General features: G+C 41.8%; 1 protein-coding gene across 1 annotated transcript; it reads left to right on the top strand.

Moving 5' to 3' along the window:
• The first annotated feature begins 1,219 nt into the window (after positions 1-1,219).
• On the top strand, positions 1,220-18,671 carry adam19b (ADAM metallopeptidase domain 19b). The gene is made up of 23 exons (XM_010737515.3): positions 1,220-1,581; positions 1,929-2,041; positions 2,156-2,226; positions 9,081-9,159; positions 9,365-9,441; positions 11,083-11,284; positions 11,386-11,451; positions 12,416-12,487; positions 12,577-12,743; positions 12,959-13,043; positions 13,201-13,340; positions 13,434-13,611; positions 13,718-13,807; positions 13,957-14,152; positions 14,779-14,887; positions 14,993-15,209; positions 15,398-15,475; positions 16,210-16,318; positions 16,413-16,542; positions 16,646-16,748; positions 16,833-17,177; positions 17,279-17,376; positions 17,453-18,671. Exons 1-23 carry the CDS (start codon positions 1,464-1,466, stop codon positions 17,457-17,459), a joined length of 2,850 nt encoding a protein of 949 aa, XP_010735817.3. The 5' UTR covers positions 1,220-1,463; the 3' UTR covers positions 17,460-18,671.
• The last annotated feature ends 465 nt before the right edge of the window (positions 18,672-19,136 follow it).

Below are 19,136 nucleotides of genomic sequence, written 5' to 3'. Positions count from 1 at the left end.
CAGTATGAATGGCTGCTGGAAGCTGGACGCAGGAGAAGCCTACTGTATTTTGTTACTGTAGTAGGCCCGGTTACTTCCAGGGTGTTAGTGTATTTTTGGTTTAGTGACCTTGTTTAAAGCATGCGGCTTCTCTACTGTACTCTCAGTAACCAGGATTTAACTCTTGTTTTCATGTTTTGGATCAAATATGTCTGCAGAAGCCTGCTTGTTTGAATGTGACCTCTATAATGAACAATTACACACACTACTCCACTTCAATTAAGTAGTAGCAGAAGTTTCAGATGACTGATTGTGTGCTCACTTGGATCATCTCCAAACTTAACACATAACAGTGACTCAACATATGGCCTGTTGTAGCAGCCAAAGCATGTTGAGGCAAGCGTCTCAGTTATTTAAAGGCAGCATGTGTTTACATGCGGGGCCTAAACTTAAGCCCTCATGGGCTGTTGGTTGGAATAAACAGAGATAATAGTCTTACACAACCGTAATATAAGTATTTTTTAATAGCTCTTTTAAATATTTTCCATCCCCTAGCCCGAGTTGGTGCCAACAAATCTGCAAAGCCACCATCATTGGCAGTTACAGCGCTGTAAAATCCATTGTAAGTAAATGCAATCAATATAAAGCTGCACCCTGTCAAATTTATGCATAAATTCAGTTTAATAATCAGGAGTACTACTACTCGGGTTGTCTATGAAGGAGCTATGAATTCAGAGAAGATAACCACAATGATGTCACAGTGATGTCATCAGGTTTATTTGCTGGCTATGACTTGCAGATTACAAATTTATAACAGCTTGTATTAGAAACTGGAAAATTTGATGATTAATGAAGCAGGGACAGTCCAGTGGAAAAAGTTGCATGATGGGATATGTAGGATGTTACATTTTTGAAGCTTGAAACATACTTCGGTGACTAAAAATAAGGATATTTAGGTCTTATCTGCTTTAATTTTGACATTTTGTTTTATTAAATCTGTCTCCTGTGAGTCTATGGATGCACATAAAACATTTTGCTGGAAGAAATAATGCTTAAAAAATGCAAACAGTCCTTAAACAACTCATTAAATTATATTAAACTGCCTTTTTTTTTACAGTAATTATGTTTTTTTTTAATTAATATTTAAGATCAAGAATAAAAAATATACTCGTACACGTTTTCATCACATCCTGCCTTATTTTGCCTCACCTCCCCTTGTGTGTGTGTGTGTGTGTGTGTGTGTGTGTGTGTGTGTGTGTGTGTAATGGAGGGGAGGGGTTGTGAATGAAAGAGAGATGTGCGCCCCTGCAAGCATCTCATTCAGTGAAGCTTCACCGGCGGCAGCAGCAGCAGAGGCGGCGGCGGCTTATCGCGATGTCACACCGGCGTCATTTTCTCCATCTGCTGTGAAACACTCAGACTCTGGTTCAATGCACATTTATGTCTCAGTTCAGTGAATTCATTCGGAGCTGTCTGCTGTTAGAATGCGTCCAGGAGCGCGTCCTCCTCCTCTCGACTGTGTGCAGCCCTGTCTGTGTCTGTGCGTCGTAGTGTTCCTCCTCTGTGCTGAGGCTGCTGTGTCTGGAGACCGTGTTTACAATGGTGAGTCTTGATTGTTTCTCGGAGCGATGGTTGAAATGTTTTCTGGAAGAAAAGAAAAATCAGTCATGCATTGAAATATATTGTAAAGATGCAAAAAAAAAAACACAACTGACTGTTGAGCATGCATCATTTCTTTGCATCTGATCCAAAAGTGAGTCATCCAGTAACCACTAAAATAAAACATTACAATAAATCACAAGTATTTGTCATGCCCTCCCACGTTGTTCATGTTTATTGTGATCATCATGCACCAAAATACAAATTCTTTGTATATGAAATCTTACTTGGCGACAAACCTGCTTCTGTTTCTGATTGTCTTTTTTTTTTGCTTTCCTGTTCTTCATCAGGAGAAAATAGTCAGGCTTCACTGAGGAGCATCCTCGAGCACGTACAGAGTTATGAGATTACTTACCCCACATGGCTGCATCCTCGCAGACACAGGAGGACTGCCGACATCGAGGTGAGTCAGGCCTGTCCATTTGGCCAATGAAATCATTAAAAAAAAAACACTTAGATCTTGATGTAAGTGACCTTCTGTCTGATGGACAATCTGTTTTTATGTTTTCACATCCAGCATCCTACAGAGGCGCAGGTTCTGATCTCAGCTGAGGGTCGGGAGCTCAGACTACACCTGGAGAAAAACGAGTGAGTAAAGTAGTATAAAGTGCGGTGTGTCATTCATGGTATTAGATACCCGGCAACTTTTGGAGTTGCAATTCTTCACAGGAACAGATGAAAAGAGGTAATTTAGCTGCATCGAGCAATTCCAGCCTGATTAAATCAAACCAAGGTATAAATCCAAGTGTACGCCAAGATGCTACGTTCAGCCCGGTTATATTTAAGCAGATGTTAGAGTTCACAAAGACCATTTATAAGGTCAGCGACCCTCTGGGTGCAGAAAGGGTGAAGGTTTCGGGCAACAGAGCATCGACACCCGATATGTACGCCTTGGGCAAACAGGAAATAGGACTGTGCCTCTTAACCTAACGTCCTGTAATCTGATGGAGCAGTTCCTGTCTAGAAACAATGGGATGGTGATAGGAAAGGAGCGGAGCATCTGTCTCTTTTTAATGGGAGAGTGTGTTAGCTGGGTGGGATAGTGGTGAGTACTGGAGCTGGAGAGATGTCAGTGGTGACAACAGAGCTGTGGTGGTTTATCACTTTTGGATTTGAGCCAGCACACAAGTGGAATGGGAAGCTTTTATGAAGTCCATTTTCCCCCGTCAAATGTATGCTCTTTCTGTCTTTCATTCACTCACACACACAGACACGGATAGACACTAACAAACCATGACTCCGCTGTGTCTGACTGGCCGTCCCCTCAGGGATTTGCCCCCCTGCTCTCCCTCCTCAGCAGGTGGTCACACTGTTAGATTTCCTCCTGGGCAAAGGAATTTTCATCAATCACACACTGTCTTTGTCTGCGCATGTGTGTTTAAGACGGGGACAGAGACAAGGAAAGACAGAGCGTTGATCACATCTGTACAGTTTTTTTTTTAGGTTTCTTCAACATGATATTGCAAAAAAAAAGAGGAAATCAAAAGAAAATTCTCACTCCTTTCACTCACATGCGAGAAAAATATATTTTGAAACCCTTTTGTGCAACTTCCAAACTGTTTCCTGCAACAGGAAAGCTGTGAACATTTCTTCATTGGTCCTAATCACTTCTGCTGTACAATAAAAGGTGAGGTGATGTGAAAAAGGGGACAGATATGATTTAAAACTATTGTAAATTATTATTTTAATGATAAATAATACACAACAAATTGAGAAAATTGTAAGTAAAAACAGATATAGCTAATAGAGCTTTATTGAGCTGAGGAAAAAAAATCATGTAAATACTTGTTTCTGTTTCATTCATTTAAGTTAAGTCTTTAATACTTGGAACTTTAGGGACTGTATACAAATTATTTTGTAGGGATACAGTAGAGCATCAGAAAAGACAGTCACTAACAGTGCGAATAAATGTGGCAATAATGTTAATAAACATTAGGAGGACACATTATTCTATATACCATGATATCTAACGTGCAGTCTGGCAAAAATTATGAAAATCACAGTTTTATTAACACATCAAATGTTAACTTTAGTTTTAATTTCAAAATACTAAACAAGTTTATAGTATTTTAGGCGACAAGGTGTCGAGGAGGGAGGCATTAAAAAGTTTAGTAGTAAACCTTTGGATGGTATTGTCTTTCTAAACATCGGACCACGTGGACGTGGAAAGTATGGGAGCTGCAGCACCCTTCTTAAATCAGGCATAATAAAATCTGTTAAAATTATAATTTTTTCTCTTTTTTTACTGGGATTTACTGTACGTGCTTCGTGCGTTTGTATTTCTGGTAGAGGTTTGACTGTTTTCTTTATGTCTTTATAAGCACATTGAGGTGTTTTAGGGAGTGCCCCAAGATGTGGTCAGAGTTTAGCTCACAGCTAGATTAGATAAAGTAACTGCCATTCCTGACATGACGCATATAGACCATTAGTACAACAGGATGTGTGATTTGGTTATACATCTAAGCAATTAAATATGTATAGTAGCTAGAGCTTAAAAGTACTGTACTGCTTACCACAAGGTTCAGACCTCCTCCCTACCCCACCCTGCTCATTTTCACTCACTCACTTACAAAAATAGTTTTACAGCATTCAAAGAAAGAACTCGCCGCCTTCATAAAAACATTATTTAGTCTGAGGTTTACCACTTCTAACTGCTGCCAGCAAGAGTTTCCCTTCTCTCCCATACTGGGTTACTTTGTTTTGATTTGCCCTTTGTTGGCCTAATGTGGAGAGAGACGTGGCTATTTGAGATTATAGGTGGGTCGAAGAAGAGAGCAGTTTGTGTGTCAGTGAAGATCAATGTCTGATCTTGGAGAAAAGCCAAAGAAAATGCTGCCAGTGTCCATCTCTGTGTCCTGGCAACTCCCTTTTGTCCTCACTGCCCCTGCAACTGTTCCAGTCAGCAGATGAGGGAGGACCTAAACTAGCTGTGAGTCTGCCTTGATCTTGTCTTTCTGTTAATCCCCCTGCAGCTTTTTAGATCTCTTTTTTTCCCACATACACAACACAACACATCTGCTCTTCACTGTGATGTATCATTTAAGTAAAACTTGGAGACAGACTTAGCTGTAAATATTTCTGGGCATCAATACTCCCAGTGGCTGGAGTACAGACTCAATCCATTTATGTCCTCCCCAATCATGCTTTTCAATACTTCAGTGTACATGTATTTGTGTGTGTGTGTGTGTGTGCATCAGTCATCTTTTTTTTTTGGTTTATACGTACAATCTGTGTGAGTGAGTGAGTGTGTGTGTGAGCTTTTATCTTAATGAAGGGATGTGTTGCACCCATGAAGGGTTGATTTGGTTAAGAGCCAGATGAGGGCCGGTGTGCTGACTCAGAGTGCAGGAAAAGGGATGTAAAAACAGAGCAAGGGAGTGAGGAAACAGTGTAAGAAAGTGAATGATGGACCGGAGGAGAAGGGTTGAGGTGAGAAAAGTCATGGAAAGAGGAAAGTAGAGACAGTTTGGGTCAGCTTGGGTGTGAGTTATGTGGTCCTGCTTCAGATAGGAACGGTGTGGATATTCTTGCTTCCTCTGCTTCATGACTTTCTCTGTTCTTCTGTCTAATGCCCTTCCTGCACACCCTTAAGTGCATGAACCTAAATTAAGCACTCCCCTGGGAAATGTTCACATCATTGTTCCTCCTCCTTCTCCTCACCTCATATGTCTTCCCCTGTCCACTCTTAAAAACGAGCACCCCATTCTTTCTCGTTCCTTTCCTCCCTTCACCCCATCTGATGTTCCCCAGGGCTCTAGTACAAATATACATCTCCCACGCGCTCTCTGCGGTCAAGCTTTGGGAGACTGTGGCCACACGCAGACAGGCGACACAGAGACACGCTTGTACACACACACACAGCAGCAAACTAGAGTGAAAACACAGTCCTGATGGATCACAGGTGTAGTTAGCAGAGAGCAGGGGTTTGCCCTTGTTTCTATGTTTAGTCTCACAGTGGACCGGCCATGTCTGCTTAGATGTCTTAATCTCTGTGTCGGCGTGTGTGTTGGGGAAACACTCACACTCACAGAGCTTCAGAACAACAGAACATTGGCCTCCTTGTGCAATAAAAGCCTCTTCATCATCCGTTGCTGAGTGGTACTTTGACTTTGCGTCAGCCTTCTCCCTCTCTCCAATGCGTGTGGTGATGTCATCCAATACTATGAGAGAATGTGACCCACTGCCCCTAATGCATTACCCCACATCCCCTTCCCCTCCTTTCTCCTTCACTATCTCCCAAGTACATTAGCATTACTCCCCCACCTCTGCTCTCCCCTTCCATGAGGCTGAACCGACCCTTTGTCTCAGACTAAGGACCCTGAATCAGCCAGTATTGCACTCCTCAATCACAGCATCTGTCTGGACACTGGACCGCATCCAAACTTTGTGAATTGCTCATGCCATCACGCTGAGGGTTTCACAGTCTTGGTTTGAAAGCAGCATGCAGACCAGACTGCAATTAGACTCAAGGGTTTGGGATGCTCCAAATGTTTTGCTGGTTTAGACTGGTTGACGTAAAGGAATAGTTTTGGAAGATATTGCTTACTTGTCAAGAGATAGATGAGAAATTTGATAGTACTTTTACAACCTGTGCAGTAAATATAAACCTCCAGTCAGCAGCTGCTTAGCTCAGCATAAAGTCTAGAAACCTTTTTACTAGCACCTCTGAAGTTTGTTTGTTTAATTTGTGGTTTTATGTTATGTTAATTTGTGGTTTTATGTGCTTCTTGATTCTTCCTGGGGACTTAGCTGGTTGCCTGGCAGTCTGGCAGTCTGGCAGCCTTAGCGGGCATTCAGACAGGATCAGGCGCTTGTGACGGTGACATCCAGATCCTTGGAAGTCACTGCACCCAACCGAGAAATAGTCTGTTACGGCAGAGCCAATCAATCTGTTTCCCCTTTTTGACATGAGAGCAGGCTTGATCTGCAAGCATGTGAATTTTTCCATAATGTCAAACCCTTCAGTTTAGGCTTGGCAACAAAATCAGCCTAACTAGGTAAATTCTAACTGTTACAGGATTAGTTCAAACTGATTTCAGTGTATTTTGCAAATCATAGACATCTGTGTAAATTAGGTTTTGATTGTATGCACACATTAATATTCATGCCTAAGTTCAGCTGCTCCCCTCTTCTATCCAATATTCGACATATATAAGTTTATACAAGTTCAATTTCGCACAGTCCTAAACTGCTATAGTCACTTGATTTTATCTTGCAGAAACCATTGACTCCTGTTGCTTAAATTAACACGTAAAAATGTTTACAGAGATTAACCAATGACAACACATTCAGCTGGAGTGCATTGCAGTTGTCTTTGTGTTAAATTAATTCATTAAATCTACCTCGAGATGAAGTCACTGATGAGTCAAATTGAAACTTAGCTGTTGTTTTGGGTGTTTCTTGTGGTTGTTTCTTTACAGTTAATCATTTTAACATGCAATTGAACAGACAGTAGCCATGCATGCTTGAATATTACAAATTTGCTAGGTTTGAATTCCTAGTGCAAACTATGACAAAACTTAAACACTAAAACTAAGCTCGTATTGTTCTTTCAGTCGTGGTAATGGCTTTGTTAATGACATGTTGTGTCTATATGTCACATGGTGGCAGGTTATATAGCCACTGGTTTACCCAGTGTACACAGCTGCTGACTGCTGTGAGAATAAGGGAATGGAGGAGAGAAAGAGTCATTATGTGTCTCCTAATGGAAGAAGTGACTCTGGTATAACGACAGCAGGGTAAAGCTAAGTCAATCATTGGTTACTCTGCCATTAATTCTTCCTGTTAAAATGACGGAGGAGGTTACACAGATAAAAGGAGAGCACGATGGGAACTTCAATTTGGGAAGATTAGAAGAAGGCCAGATCTAAATGAGGTTAGAAGGTCAAATGTCAACACAGTTGGAGTTACCCCCGTTTAGGGTGACATCAGTCGGATATATTAGTACTGACTAATCATCTTCTCAAGTTTTTTCTTGGACTGCTTGTGTGTTTGCATAAAGAGTCCCTCTCATCCCCTAGAGCTCTAATTTGTTAAAGGACGTAGCAGACATTTGTGACTGATTTCATCAACAGGCTGTCATTGTTACAAGAGGCTTGTCTCCTTGAGGGCATATGACGGGGGCAGAAAAATCCCCATCTTCCATTCATTTGTCTTCATCATACTTTAGAGGAAAAAGAGTTTGACCTTTGGGGAAATTAGATTATTGTCTTCAAGAGTTAAATGAAAAGATTGGGGATGCCCGGGGATCAATAGAGTTTAAAGTTAACCTATAATAACCATGATAAGGATAATAAAAAAGATGAGAAGATTGGTACTGCTGTCATGTCTGCGTGTTAAATATGAAGCTTTAGCCAGTGGCCTGTTAGTTTTTTAGCAAATAGATAAAGATTAGTCTTGCACATGAATGCAACTTGTTGTTTTATGTCTTAACAAAAGAGATTATTGAGTTTTAGAGGTGCTGCTTGGTATAATTCATGCTAAGCTAAGATAGCAGCCTTGTATTTAATAGTGTCAAACTCAACATGGCCATTACCCTGAGGTAAACCCTGTAAGATGAAAAATAAATGAGGTAAATCTTAGCGGGACGTCTTGTGTTTATTTAAATCAAGCTCCAGCACCAGTAGACATATGAAGGTTTCTCTCCGTCCCGAGTTCCCCTGCAGCTACAGCCTGTTTGATGGATCTGAGGTAGACTGTGGGAGGAAAGACGAGTGGAGATTTAGAGAGACAAAGCAAAGGAAAACCAGCTGTTAGGCCGGGTTTATGAATGAAAACAGGAAGGATGGATTAAGACCGAGTTGGAGGGGAAAAAGACAGGAAAATAAGCATCTGCGCAAGATGTAAATACTGGGCTGGTAAGTATGACAGAAACAGCATGAGTCTGAAGACACTTACTCAATCACACGGATGGAGAGAAAGAGGAATGTAATGTTTCGTGACAATGAAATGAATGTTCCTCTCGATATGTGCATGTTTCCCTCCCTGATTTATCAGCCTCTCCTACACAGACTGTATTGTATACGAGTGAAATTCCAAGTTATACAGAACAAAATAAGAGGACGTATGTAAAAAATAGCCCTGTCAAACAAAAACAACTCCAACTCCAACAAACCTAAACTATCTCAGACTTCAGCTGAAGTAAAAAGGATCATTTCAGGGAAAGCTACATTTGAATTTTATTTGTTTCCTTTTATCTCAGAGAGGAACTTTGTCTAAATCTTTAAAGCAGTCTAGTTTTGTAGCGTGTCCCTGTCAGAGTGAATATTTTATGAGCTGTGGGCGGCTGGAGAGACTCCTTTATCTCAGCTGTTTCCTGCAGCTTTTAGCCCGTGTATTCTTCCACCATCGTCCAAGAATATTGTTGCTGTTTCACCAGATTGAATGTCTATAAATGACACTATATTTTCTTGCAAATTATCTCTGAGTTTGTCTTTCATCAGGCAGCTGTTGGCCCCTGGATATCAGGAAATATGGTACACTCCTGATGGAGCCCGCAAGACGTCCTCTCCTGCCAGCACTGTAAGTCTATCAGACAGTTTGATGTTCTCAAACTGCAGTGGGGGGATTTTAAACGATCATATAGGACAGATAAATATCAATGCTGCTGGATAACAGGCAGGAAATAACAACATATACATAAAATACTAAATTTATTGCTTCTATAACAGAATCCTCTGGTTGAATTACCCTGCCTCACCCTACACAAATTTCTTTTGTCTTCCAGGGACACTGTTTCTACCATGGGGAGGTTGTGGGCATGGAGGGTTCAAGTGTTGCTGTTAGCACATGCGCAGGACTCAGGTATGTAAAATTCTACAACGGGCTGCATTCATAATATTTAGAGTTGGTCCCACTGAAAAAAGACATTTCTCTCCCATAAGACTAAATTCCCCCCCAAAAAACAAAAAGCTATTCATGAAGACACAAGCTCCTACAGTTAGGAGCAGGAAAGATGATATTTCCTCAGCAAAGGAGCAGCTAGAGGAAAGTGTACACTCAAAAGAAATGAGTTAGTGCTGTGGATTGTTTCACATTTGTGATTGTAATGCTTGTTTACTGAACTGAAGCTCTTAGCTCCATTAAGGCTAATCTTACAGCCTTGGTTCATTTGTTTCTCAGCTGACATTGAAACATTTTTAGGCCAACAGACCAGAATTAATGGATGCACAGCAATAGCGTAGTGTTTTTCTGAGTCGTAGCCATCTGCATAATATAATAGCCTAACATAATTTACTGTTGTTCAACAATCTCCTATTGTGGTCAACTTGCCAAAACAGATGAGGAAATCTGTCCAAACTGTGAGTAATTTTTTAAAGCTGTGAAGATCGCTCCCACTCCTCCACATTCACTCATGAAACAGAAACTGCACATGTACGTGGAAGTCATCTTTCCCAGGAGAAAATCTTATTTCCTCGATTACAGAAACCAGGTTTCATTTAAGATTTAAGAAATCGGGTTATAGCAGAATAACCGTAATCTAGTTATTAGTTGCTATATTAAGATCCCTGGCATGACTCAGCCTGTTAGGAGTGTGCACAAACCGAATGTATTGTGCCAGTATCAGATATCACGCTTACAGTGGACTGATGACAGAGTTAAAAATAAGACAATGTTTGAGGCTAAATTAAAAAAAGGAATCCTGTTTTTGTAGTTGGAAGAAGTTGGAAGCCTGCACAGCCTATGATTAAACCATGGCTGAATAGATAATGTGACAGAAAACAGTTGTGTGTAGTGTCTTGTGCAGTCCAGTCGGTTAGTAGGTCACTGCCTCCAGAGTAGGTTCATTGAGTGCAGCTCAATATGGAGATCCTGTGTTTTCTCCTGGTGTAGAATCAGGCCAGCTGATCCTTCCGGTTAGTGACACTCAGAGAGGAGAGAAGAGCGACAACAGAGGAGAAACTGGCAAGCACTGACAGAAATCGTAGCCATATGTGTGTTTTTTTTTTCGGGTTCAGTGCTCTGCATCTGGAAGACGGATGAATGAATATGTCTCCCTACTAATGTGGATTCTCTGGAGAAATGAGAACACAGCAAAGAGGGACGTCGACATGTGGGCGTCTGACCTTTCCAGATGTTTCCTACAGCTGCCTGACCCGCTGCTGTGTGCATGTCGTGTGTTTGCATAGAGATATCGGCACTCTTGAGTCGTTTTTTTTATGAAGAAGAGGTTTGTGTATGACTGCCTGGCCCAGCTGATCTTCATTTATAAACAGCAGTAAATCACCTGGGACAATTGCTGCTCCACCCATCCGTAAAAAACAGCACAGGCAAATAAAAAAAGAACCAAATGTGATGTGCATCTATGCACGGTTGACTTTTAATCTGATGAAGGTTTGGAAACAATTTCCACGGCATGCCAGTGTGCAGATTAGACGGTCAGCAGCATCGTCGATCCACATTGATTTCCTCGATGGAACCATTAGTAGTGTCTTGTTTCCCCAGGGGATTGATTTCTCTGAACACAAGCGTCAGCTACCTGATAGAGCCTCTTCCTGCTTCCACGGATGCACAGCAACATGCTGTGTTCAGAGCCGAGAGTCTCCATCTCCCCAGAGGTAGCTGCCCGCATCACCACGGCAACAGGGAAGATGAGGAGGGGCTTAATGACTTCATCCATGGAATGATGTCACCGCAGAGTGGGAGGGTGAGTTCAGACTATGATCCACCTGCCTGACATCCTTTACAAGTTCGACACAAAGCAGTCACCACACATTCTGTATTGATGTATTGTGTCTCCGTTTGCAGGAAAAAAGGGACCTGAGCAAGAATATGAAGTATGTAGAGCTGCTGATAGCGGCTGACAAGGCTGAGGTGAGGACATAGTTATGGATCATTTTTGATAGAATATTATGAAGCAATCTAAATACAACGTGCAGGTTAGACAGACCTTAGAGGACTGTAGTTAAATCTAGATATATGACTCATATCCTGTCGTGTGAAGTGTGGACATTTTGAGACCCGGCAAGATAAAAGTGTATGTGTGTCTATTCCTGTATACAAATATGATCAATCGCTTTTGCAATTCTGCCATACTACTGTTATAAATGTGGACAGTTGTACACATATTTGTTATGATTGTATCACTTATGATCAAAAACTAGCTAGTCAACAACTAGAAGTCAGTCCCAGAGTTACTTTTTATTTGTCCGGTGGCCTCTTGCTCGGTCACTTTCTGATTTTCTCGCTCGGCTTCCTCCATCAATGTCCTCTTTGGTCTTTTCGCCCTTGTCATTATGTCCTTAGACGCTGCTGAGCCTGGCTGCGTCACCTGCTTGCCCAGCTTTGTTTCTGACATAACACTGGCTCTGATCCCTGTCAGTATTCGCCCCACGCCCTGGGCTGAAAAGCTCGTCTTCTCTGTGGTTCAAACACAAACACTCCCCCAGTGCGCTGAGCTCTCAGTCCAGGCAGCCTGGCTAACAAACTTACTACAATTAGCAGTAACAGCAGCTACAGTCTGCAGCAGTTTACTTTACTGTCCATCAGGAAAGTCTGTAAATCACCAGAATATGATCCAGTTTCACCCAAATCAGTGGAATAGTTGTGTGTCTATCTATCTTAAGGATAAGCAAGTACAGGTCATGGATCGTACAGACAGATGTTAAGAACTACATTTATATGTGGTATAAATAAAAGTGTATTTCTGCATCACACAATACTGTAATAAAACCAAATAAGGAAATCAGCCATAGCAAACAGCAGTTAAGACCAGAGAAATGACTCATATCCTGTTTGTCATGTACAAAGTGTTGAATATGGTTTATGTCATTTTCAGTTTGAGAAGCATGGGAGTAATCTCGAGAAGACCAAACTGAAACTACTGGAAGCGGCCAACTTGGTCGACAAGGTAACATCACATGCGAAGCATGAAAACTGCAGAAGTGACAGACGAGTGACAGATTTAGTGTCTCTAACTTTTCCCGTCGACCCCCACAGTACTACAAGGCTCTGAACATCCGTGTGGCATTAATCGGTCTTGAGGTGTGGACCAGCCAGGACATGATCAACGTCTCAGAAAACCCTCACAGCACTCTGGCAGCATTCCTGTCCTGGAGAAGCAAACAGCTCCGCACGCTCCCCAACGACAACGCTCAGCTCATCACGTCAGTCACTCTCTCTCACCAGTCTCCTTATTTGTCCTTCTTCACCCTCTCCAACGCTAGTATCCCCATTTGTCTCCTCTATCCTCCCGTCCCGTGGGGGAAAATCTCTCAACTGATTTTAACTTCATTGTGTGGTGAAATAACCATCACGAGCTGTATCCCAGCGGGTCTTTGTCCTGCTGGAACTAATTACCGGTGGCGTTTTCTGTCCTCAGGGGGAGGGGATTCCAGGGCACTACTATCGGGCTGGCACCTCTCAAAGCCATGTGCTCTGACCACCAGTCTGGTGGAGTGAACACGGTGAGAAACTAAACAAACCATCTCTATGCTTGAGTTCTATAATTTATTAAAAATATGGTTCTTAATAATTTTAGATTAGTACAGTGAAAGTGTCACCAAAATTTCACGAGACAGACATGTGGCGTAATATGTTTTTCTATTGAACTCTATTGACCAGGACCACTCAGAGTCAGCTGTGGGTGTCGCTGCTACCATGGCACATGAGATGGGCCACAACTTCGGTATGAGCCACGACAGTACAGGCTGCTGCCAGGCGAGGGCAGAAGACGGAGGCTGCATCATGGCTGCTGCTACCGGGTGAGATTACAGTTATTTAAACGAACAGGGAAGGTGAAAACAGAGGACATTTCTTACATACTGTATTTGTGCTTCTTCCTCAACGCGGCGCAGGCATCCCTTTCCACGTGTGTTTAATGCTTGTAACCAGAAGGAGCTGAAGAGCTACCTGAGCTCTGGAGGAGGGAAGTGTCTCTTTAACTTGCCAAACACTAGAGCCATGTATGGAGGCCAGCGCTGTGGCAATGGTTACCTGGAGGATGGAGAAGAATGTGACTGTGGAGAAGAAGAGGTGTGTGTGTGTGTGTGTTATGTCTCTTGAATGTTGCAGTATATATTTTCCTTGTATGTTTTTGCCAAGACTCATGACTCTCCTCTCTGCTACTCTGTTTGTGTAGGAGTGCACAAGTCCCTGCTGCAATGCCAATAACTGCACTCTGAAAGCCGGAGCTGAGTGTGCCCATGGCGTCTGCTGCCATGACTGCAAGGTGCTGACAACTAAAGAGAGGGAAACACAAACATCCTGTCGTCCATGAATGATGTGTCCTGTTTGGTTAATTCTTACTATTAAATCAACACTATCGCAACTAAATCTTCCTGTTTTCTCTTAAACTTCTCTTCATCTCTTTCCGTCCAGTTGAAGAGCCCAGGCGTGTTGTGTCGTGCTCCGTCAGGGCAGTGTGACTTGCCGGAGTACTGCGATGGAAAGACAGAGTCTTGCCCTGCTAATTTCTATTTAGTGGATGGTACGACATGTGCAGGCGGCCAGGCCTACTGTTACACCGGCATGTGCCTGACCCTGGAGCAGCAGTGTCGGTCTCTCTGGGGACAAGGTGGGTTTCTGTCGAATGTAATGTTGTAAATTTAGCTTATTTTAAACATGCATTTAGGTTATTCGGTACGGTAGGTGGTTAATATTAAGATAGATTTTAATATCTTAAATGAAATTGTGATAAATAAATGTAATTCTGACACCAGATTGACGTGTATTTTGTTGAATTATGTTAAATTGATGCATTTCTAAAAGCAGAATCATATTCTTGAGTACATCCTTTAGTTTTCATAGCATGATGGAATAAAGTTTTGATGAGATAATCAGCTTAAATGTACTCAACTTTTAAATACCACTGATGTGTCACCATTGTGTCATTAAAAATGTAAACATCCAGCACATGTTGATGCAGAGAGGCTGGATGGATTTAGAGATGAGGCCTCAGTGGGTCACAGGATTAGAGACTGTTATTGGACAGTGTCCATGTTCACGTCGTGACATAGCCTCCCTGGAGAGCCTTTGTAGTACCACAGGAGCCACACAGAACAGTAAGGGATACCATCTGCTCTCCATCAGGCGGTCACATAACACGTTGTGCATGCATTTGCTGTATGTGTGTGTGTGTGTTATTGTTTGGGTATGTGCAGCCATATTAATGTGCAAATATTTTCTCTGCGCTGACCACAGATGGCCGTCCGGCCCCTGACCTGTGTTTCAAGAAAGTGAACGAAGCTGGTGATATGTACGGGAACTGTGGCAAAGATATATTTGGGAAGTACAGGAGCTGTAAGGAGAGGTAAAGACCAAATGTTTCTCTCAGTTCAATGATTGTATCTACATTTATCTTTCCTCAACCTCAACAAACTCATGATCCCTTTTTTTTAATTATTATTTTTGTCAGGGATGCTCACTGCGGGAAAATCCAGTGTTTAACTTCAGGCTCCAAGCCCATTGAGAACAATGCTGTTCCCATAGAAACCACTGTCACCTTTGGCAACAAGAAGATTTACTGTATGGGAACACATGTGTACAAAGTTGGGCAGGGGGTCGAGGAGGCACAGGGCGACACTCTGGACCCAGGCCTGGTCATGACGGGCACCAAGTGCGGTGTTGACTCGGTGAGCCACGTGTGAGGAGATGTACTAAATGGGATTTTATGTTTGTATTGTGGCAAAGAACGTGCTTTGAATCACTTTTTCAAGATGTCAGTATGTCTTTTACCCATCAGAACGTAAAGTCAGATTCTACCACTCAACTTTCTAACCCCTTCTCTGACTCTCTCTCAAACTCTTCCTCCTCTCAACAGCTTTGCTTTAATGGAGAATGCCGCAATGCATCTTTCCTGAGAGCTGATGAGTGCAATGCAAAGTGCCACGGACACGGGGTAAGTTTCTGTGTGTGTGAGGAAGGATGCTGGGCAAATGGATTTGGCTGCTAGCCCATTATTATAAAAAGATGCCAAAGTTGGCAGTGGTGCAAGAAGTATTTATAGCATTTACTTAATTAAAAGTAGCACTATGGCAAAGTGAAAATACAAGTAAGGCCATGCATTCAAAATCTTACTAAAGTAAAAGTACAGATGTATTATCAGCAAAATGTACAAGAATGGTAAGCACTCTTTGTGTAGCAGCAAGATTCCTGTCAGTGTTCAATCTTTATCTACGATGTAGCTGACTGTTTGTCAGATAAATGTAGCAGAGTAAAAAAATATATATTGTTTTCTTATAAATGCAGTAATGTAAGTATCAGAAAATGTAAATATATAAATCTGAAAACTCTAACTTAAATATAGTGACTGAGTGTCACTGTTTAGCAGTGTAAATCGTGAGCCAGACACAGCTTTAGAAGCTTGGCCAGAACACAACAGGTGGCGACACCTGGATAGTCTCTGTACGAGCGTCTGATTGGCAGCCGCATCGTGATGTCGGGCTGCGTTTTTTTTCAAAGGTTGGATCCAGCTCAACTCCTCCGTGACAGGTCGCTGCTTTTTCGTGGCAGTGCTGGATTGTGTCTGAATCCGGCCTAAATGTACTTACCACTGAGCCTTGGACTATTTTTCCTATACCTACATGTCTGTATAATGAATAGTTGTAATTTTAATGGGTCATCTCTCACCAGCTGTGCAACAACAACCATAACTGCCACTGTGACGCAGGCTGGGCTCCTCCTCTGTGTGATCAGAGTGGGTCAGGGGGCAGTGTGGACAGTGGACCTGTCATCAGCCACAGTAAGACAACTCTGTTTTTTCATATGTTTAGTTGAAAATATTTATTTGTAATTATGCAGTTTTCTGACTCTTGTCTGTTTTAATAACCCAACAGGTAATCTCCTTCTGGTCCTGCTGGTCCTCCCTCTGGTTCTCTTTGTGGTTTTGGCTGCTGTTGGATTGTGGTGCTGCTACAGACATAAACGCCCTCCATTGAAAACCTCTGCTCCACCTCCAGTACCAAAGTATATCATTCTAAAGTGTTAAATACTGCAGTGATACTTTGCTGACCATATGCTGTATGGATGTATAAATGATAGGTGTGTATTTTTGTGTTTTAACCCTCAGTTGTTCAGTACCAGCTGAGGGCAAACCTCTGCAAGCCGTCGATCATGGGAACGGTCACGCCAACCTGACATTCCTGCTAAATAAACAGGACTCAGACCACCTGGTAAAGAAGAAGTCCAGACGAGCCACTGCTATATTTCTCTGTTGTTTTTTGTATATAAACCACCAAACTTTGTTGGTTCCACAGAAGTCCTCTCCGAGTCCGAGTCCGTCTTGCCCATCCCGGTCCAGACATGCTATTGTGCGTCCGGCGGTGAAGCCACCTCCCGTACCTGCGTATGCTGCAAAGCAGAAAGAGCCTCAGCCTCAGTCTGCAGCTTCTCCTCAGAAACAATACTCTCCTCAGGCTTATACTCCACCTCCCTTTAAATCTGAGCTAAGACGAAACCAGGCTCCTCTACCACCCTCAGGACCTCCACCTTTACCTTCGCCGGACACCAAAACCCACTCACAGCATTCAGCAGCAGACAAATCCAGACCAGATCCTCCAAACAGACCTCCACCGCCCTGTCCTGTGAAAAAGCCATCAGTGGTGAATATTTTTAGCATCTTTTTAGGTAAAAATTCAGATTTTGCTTTTGTAAACTAAATGTGAAGTGTCGAATTTGTCTTTTTCTTTTTTTTTTTATGTAGGAGCAGCAGCCAACGAAAGGCCTGCAGGTTACCACTAATGCCTTGCAAAGAGGAAAAGCTGCTTTGGCACCATCTGCTGGACAGAAAAAGCCAAACAGGTAATTCATCTGGTGGCATTTTCAAACATGAATCTATACAAACTCCTTGTTAACTTTTTTTGCTTTTTTTTTTAAGAATCTAAGTGCTCAGGGAGACATTGGGGACCACCACTCACACCCAATCATGGACTGCTCGAACTGTCTCTGTCTAACGACGAAAACGTGGCACTGTGGGATATGATGAATATTTAACACTTGGATGTGTATTGAGGGAAATCACAGGCATAGTACATATCACAATGCATACCTTTAAGTCTTTAAGTCTTTAAGATTAAGGCTTAATCTTTATTTTGTAAATCAGCCCTACGTGTCTGCTTTAACAACTTGAAACAGCCAGAGCTGTGAAGAACTTTTTTCTTTGTTATTATTGTCCCAAAAGGTAATGGAAATGTGAAATTGTTCCGTGTGTGCAGCAGTGTTGAAACGCTGTTCCTGGGGTATTTATTCACAAAGAAAAATGAATGTTTACAATGTAGCCTATGTAATAAACATGGTGTCTCTTATAGAGCATCAGCTGTAAAGGGATATCTTATATTAAGAAAAGATGCCAATACTGAAGTGCTTTACGCTTCTTATGTGTGAATAAGGATGGGATTTTAACTGGAGTAATGGGGACCAGTGAAAGCCCTTCATGCATGCTGTAAGTATACGCTTATGATGGGAGATACATGCCTGATATGTAGCAGGAAATGTTCAGGAGTTTTCAATTGTATTATTAGTTTTGTTTATTGATTTTATATTGTTGTGTTGCACTATGAGCACTCTAATGGCGTTAAAGGTTAAATTATCCCTTGAAAAAAGTAAAAGTCACCTTTTGAAGCCTGCAGGGAGTGAACATTTTGATGCTATAAAGATTTGGGGGAGATGTTTTTAATCCCAGACTCTTTTAATCCATAGTTCTGTCACTGACAATCGGTGATTGTGATGTCTTCGTCCAGATTAACATTTTATTTGTTGCAAATTACTAACAAAAATCAAATGTTCCGGTTTAAACATCTTAAAACTGGACCATGCATGTTTGTCCAGCGGGCGCTTCCTCATGACCAAACTTCTGTCTGAGAAGACTGTGTGATTACTTTGATATTACTGTATGGTACTGTTAAAATAATCTGTTTGGTACATTTGATTACTTGGGGGATTACCTACTTTTATCTGTAATATGAAAATATACTGTACAGTCTGTCAGCTGCCATGTTTTACTTTCTTATCGGACCTATGCAAACCCTGACACTGTGCAGCACTGTGTCTTCAACAGGAATTTAACACATGGGAAAATAAAAAAAAATATTATGTTATACATTTGAACTATGCTGTGTTTTGATGTTACACTGGTAAATTAGCAACCGAAACATAGCAACCACATAGCAACCAACTGTTGTTGAACTGCACCAATAGGCAACAGTTTAAATATTCTTAAACAGCCATTATATTAAAATCCTGAACGTGCATGATGTCCCCCACACACATACTGGATAGTAGATCAACTCTGTGGAAAAGTTAAAATGTATTATAAAAAAAAAGGTAAATAACCAGGGCAAATTAGTGACTGCTGCTGTCTGTTGGACTGAAAGATTTGACAAACAATGTTAGGAATAATGTAGAGACGAGGATTTTGACTCTGGATGGACAACTGTATTGTACACAAGTTTTAAGTCAACACATCTAACTCATTAAAAGCATCAACAGTCATTCACAAAAACACCAAATGCTAATGCCAACCTGCCAAACATACTGAAGAGAAAGATAAAAAAACACCTCAG

This window comes from Larimichthys crocea, chromosome I (assembly GCF_000972845.2).
Source record: "Larimichthys crocea isolate SSNF chromosome I, L_crocea_2.0, whole genome shotgun sequence".
Taxonomy (NCBI): Eukaryota; Metazoa; Chordata; class Actinopteri; family Sciaenidae; genus Larimichthys; species Larimichthys crocea.
This window is presented reverse-complemented; position numbering and strand designations above follow the sequence as displayed.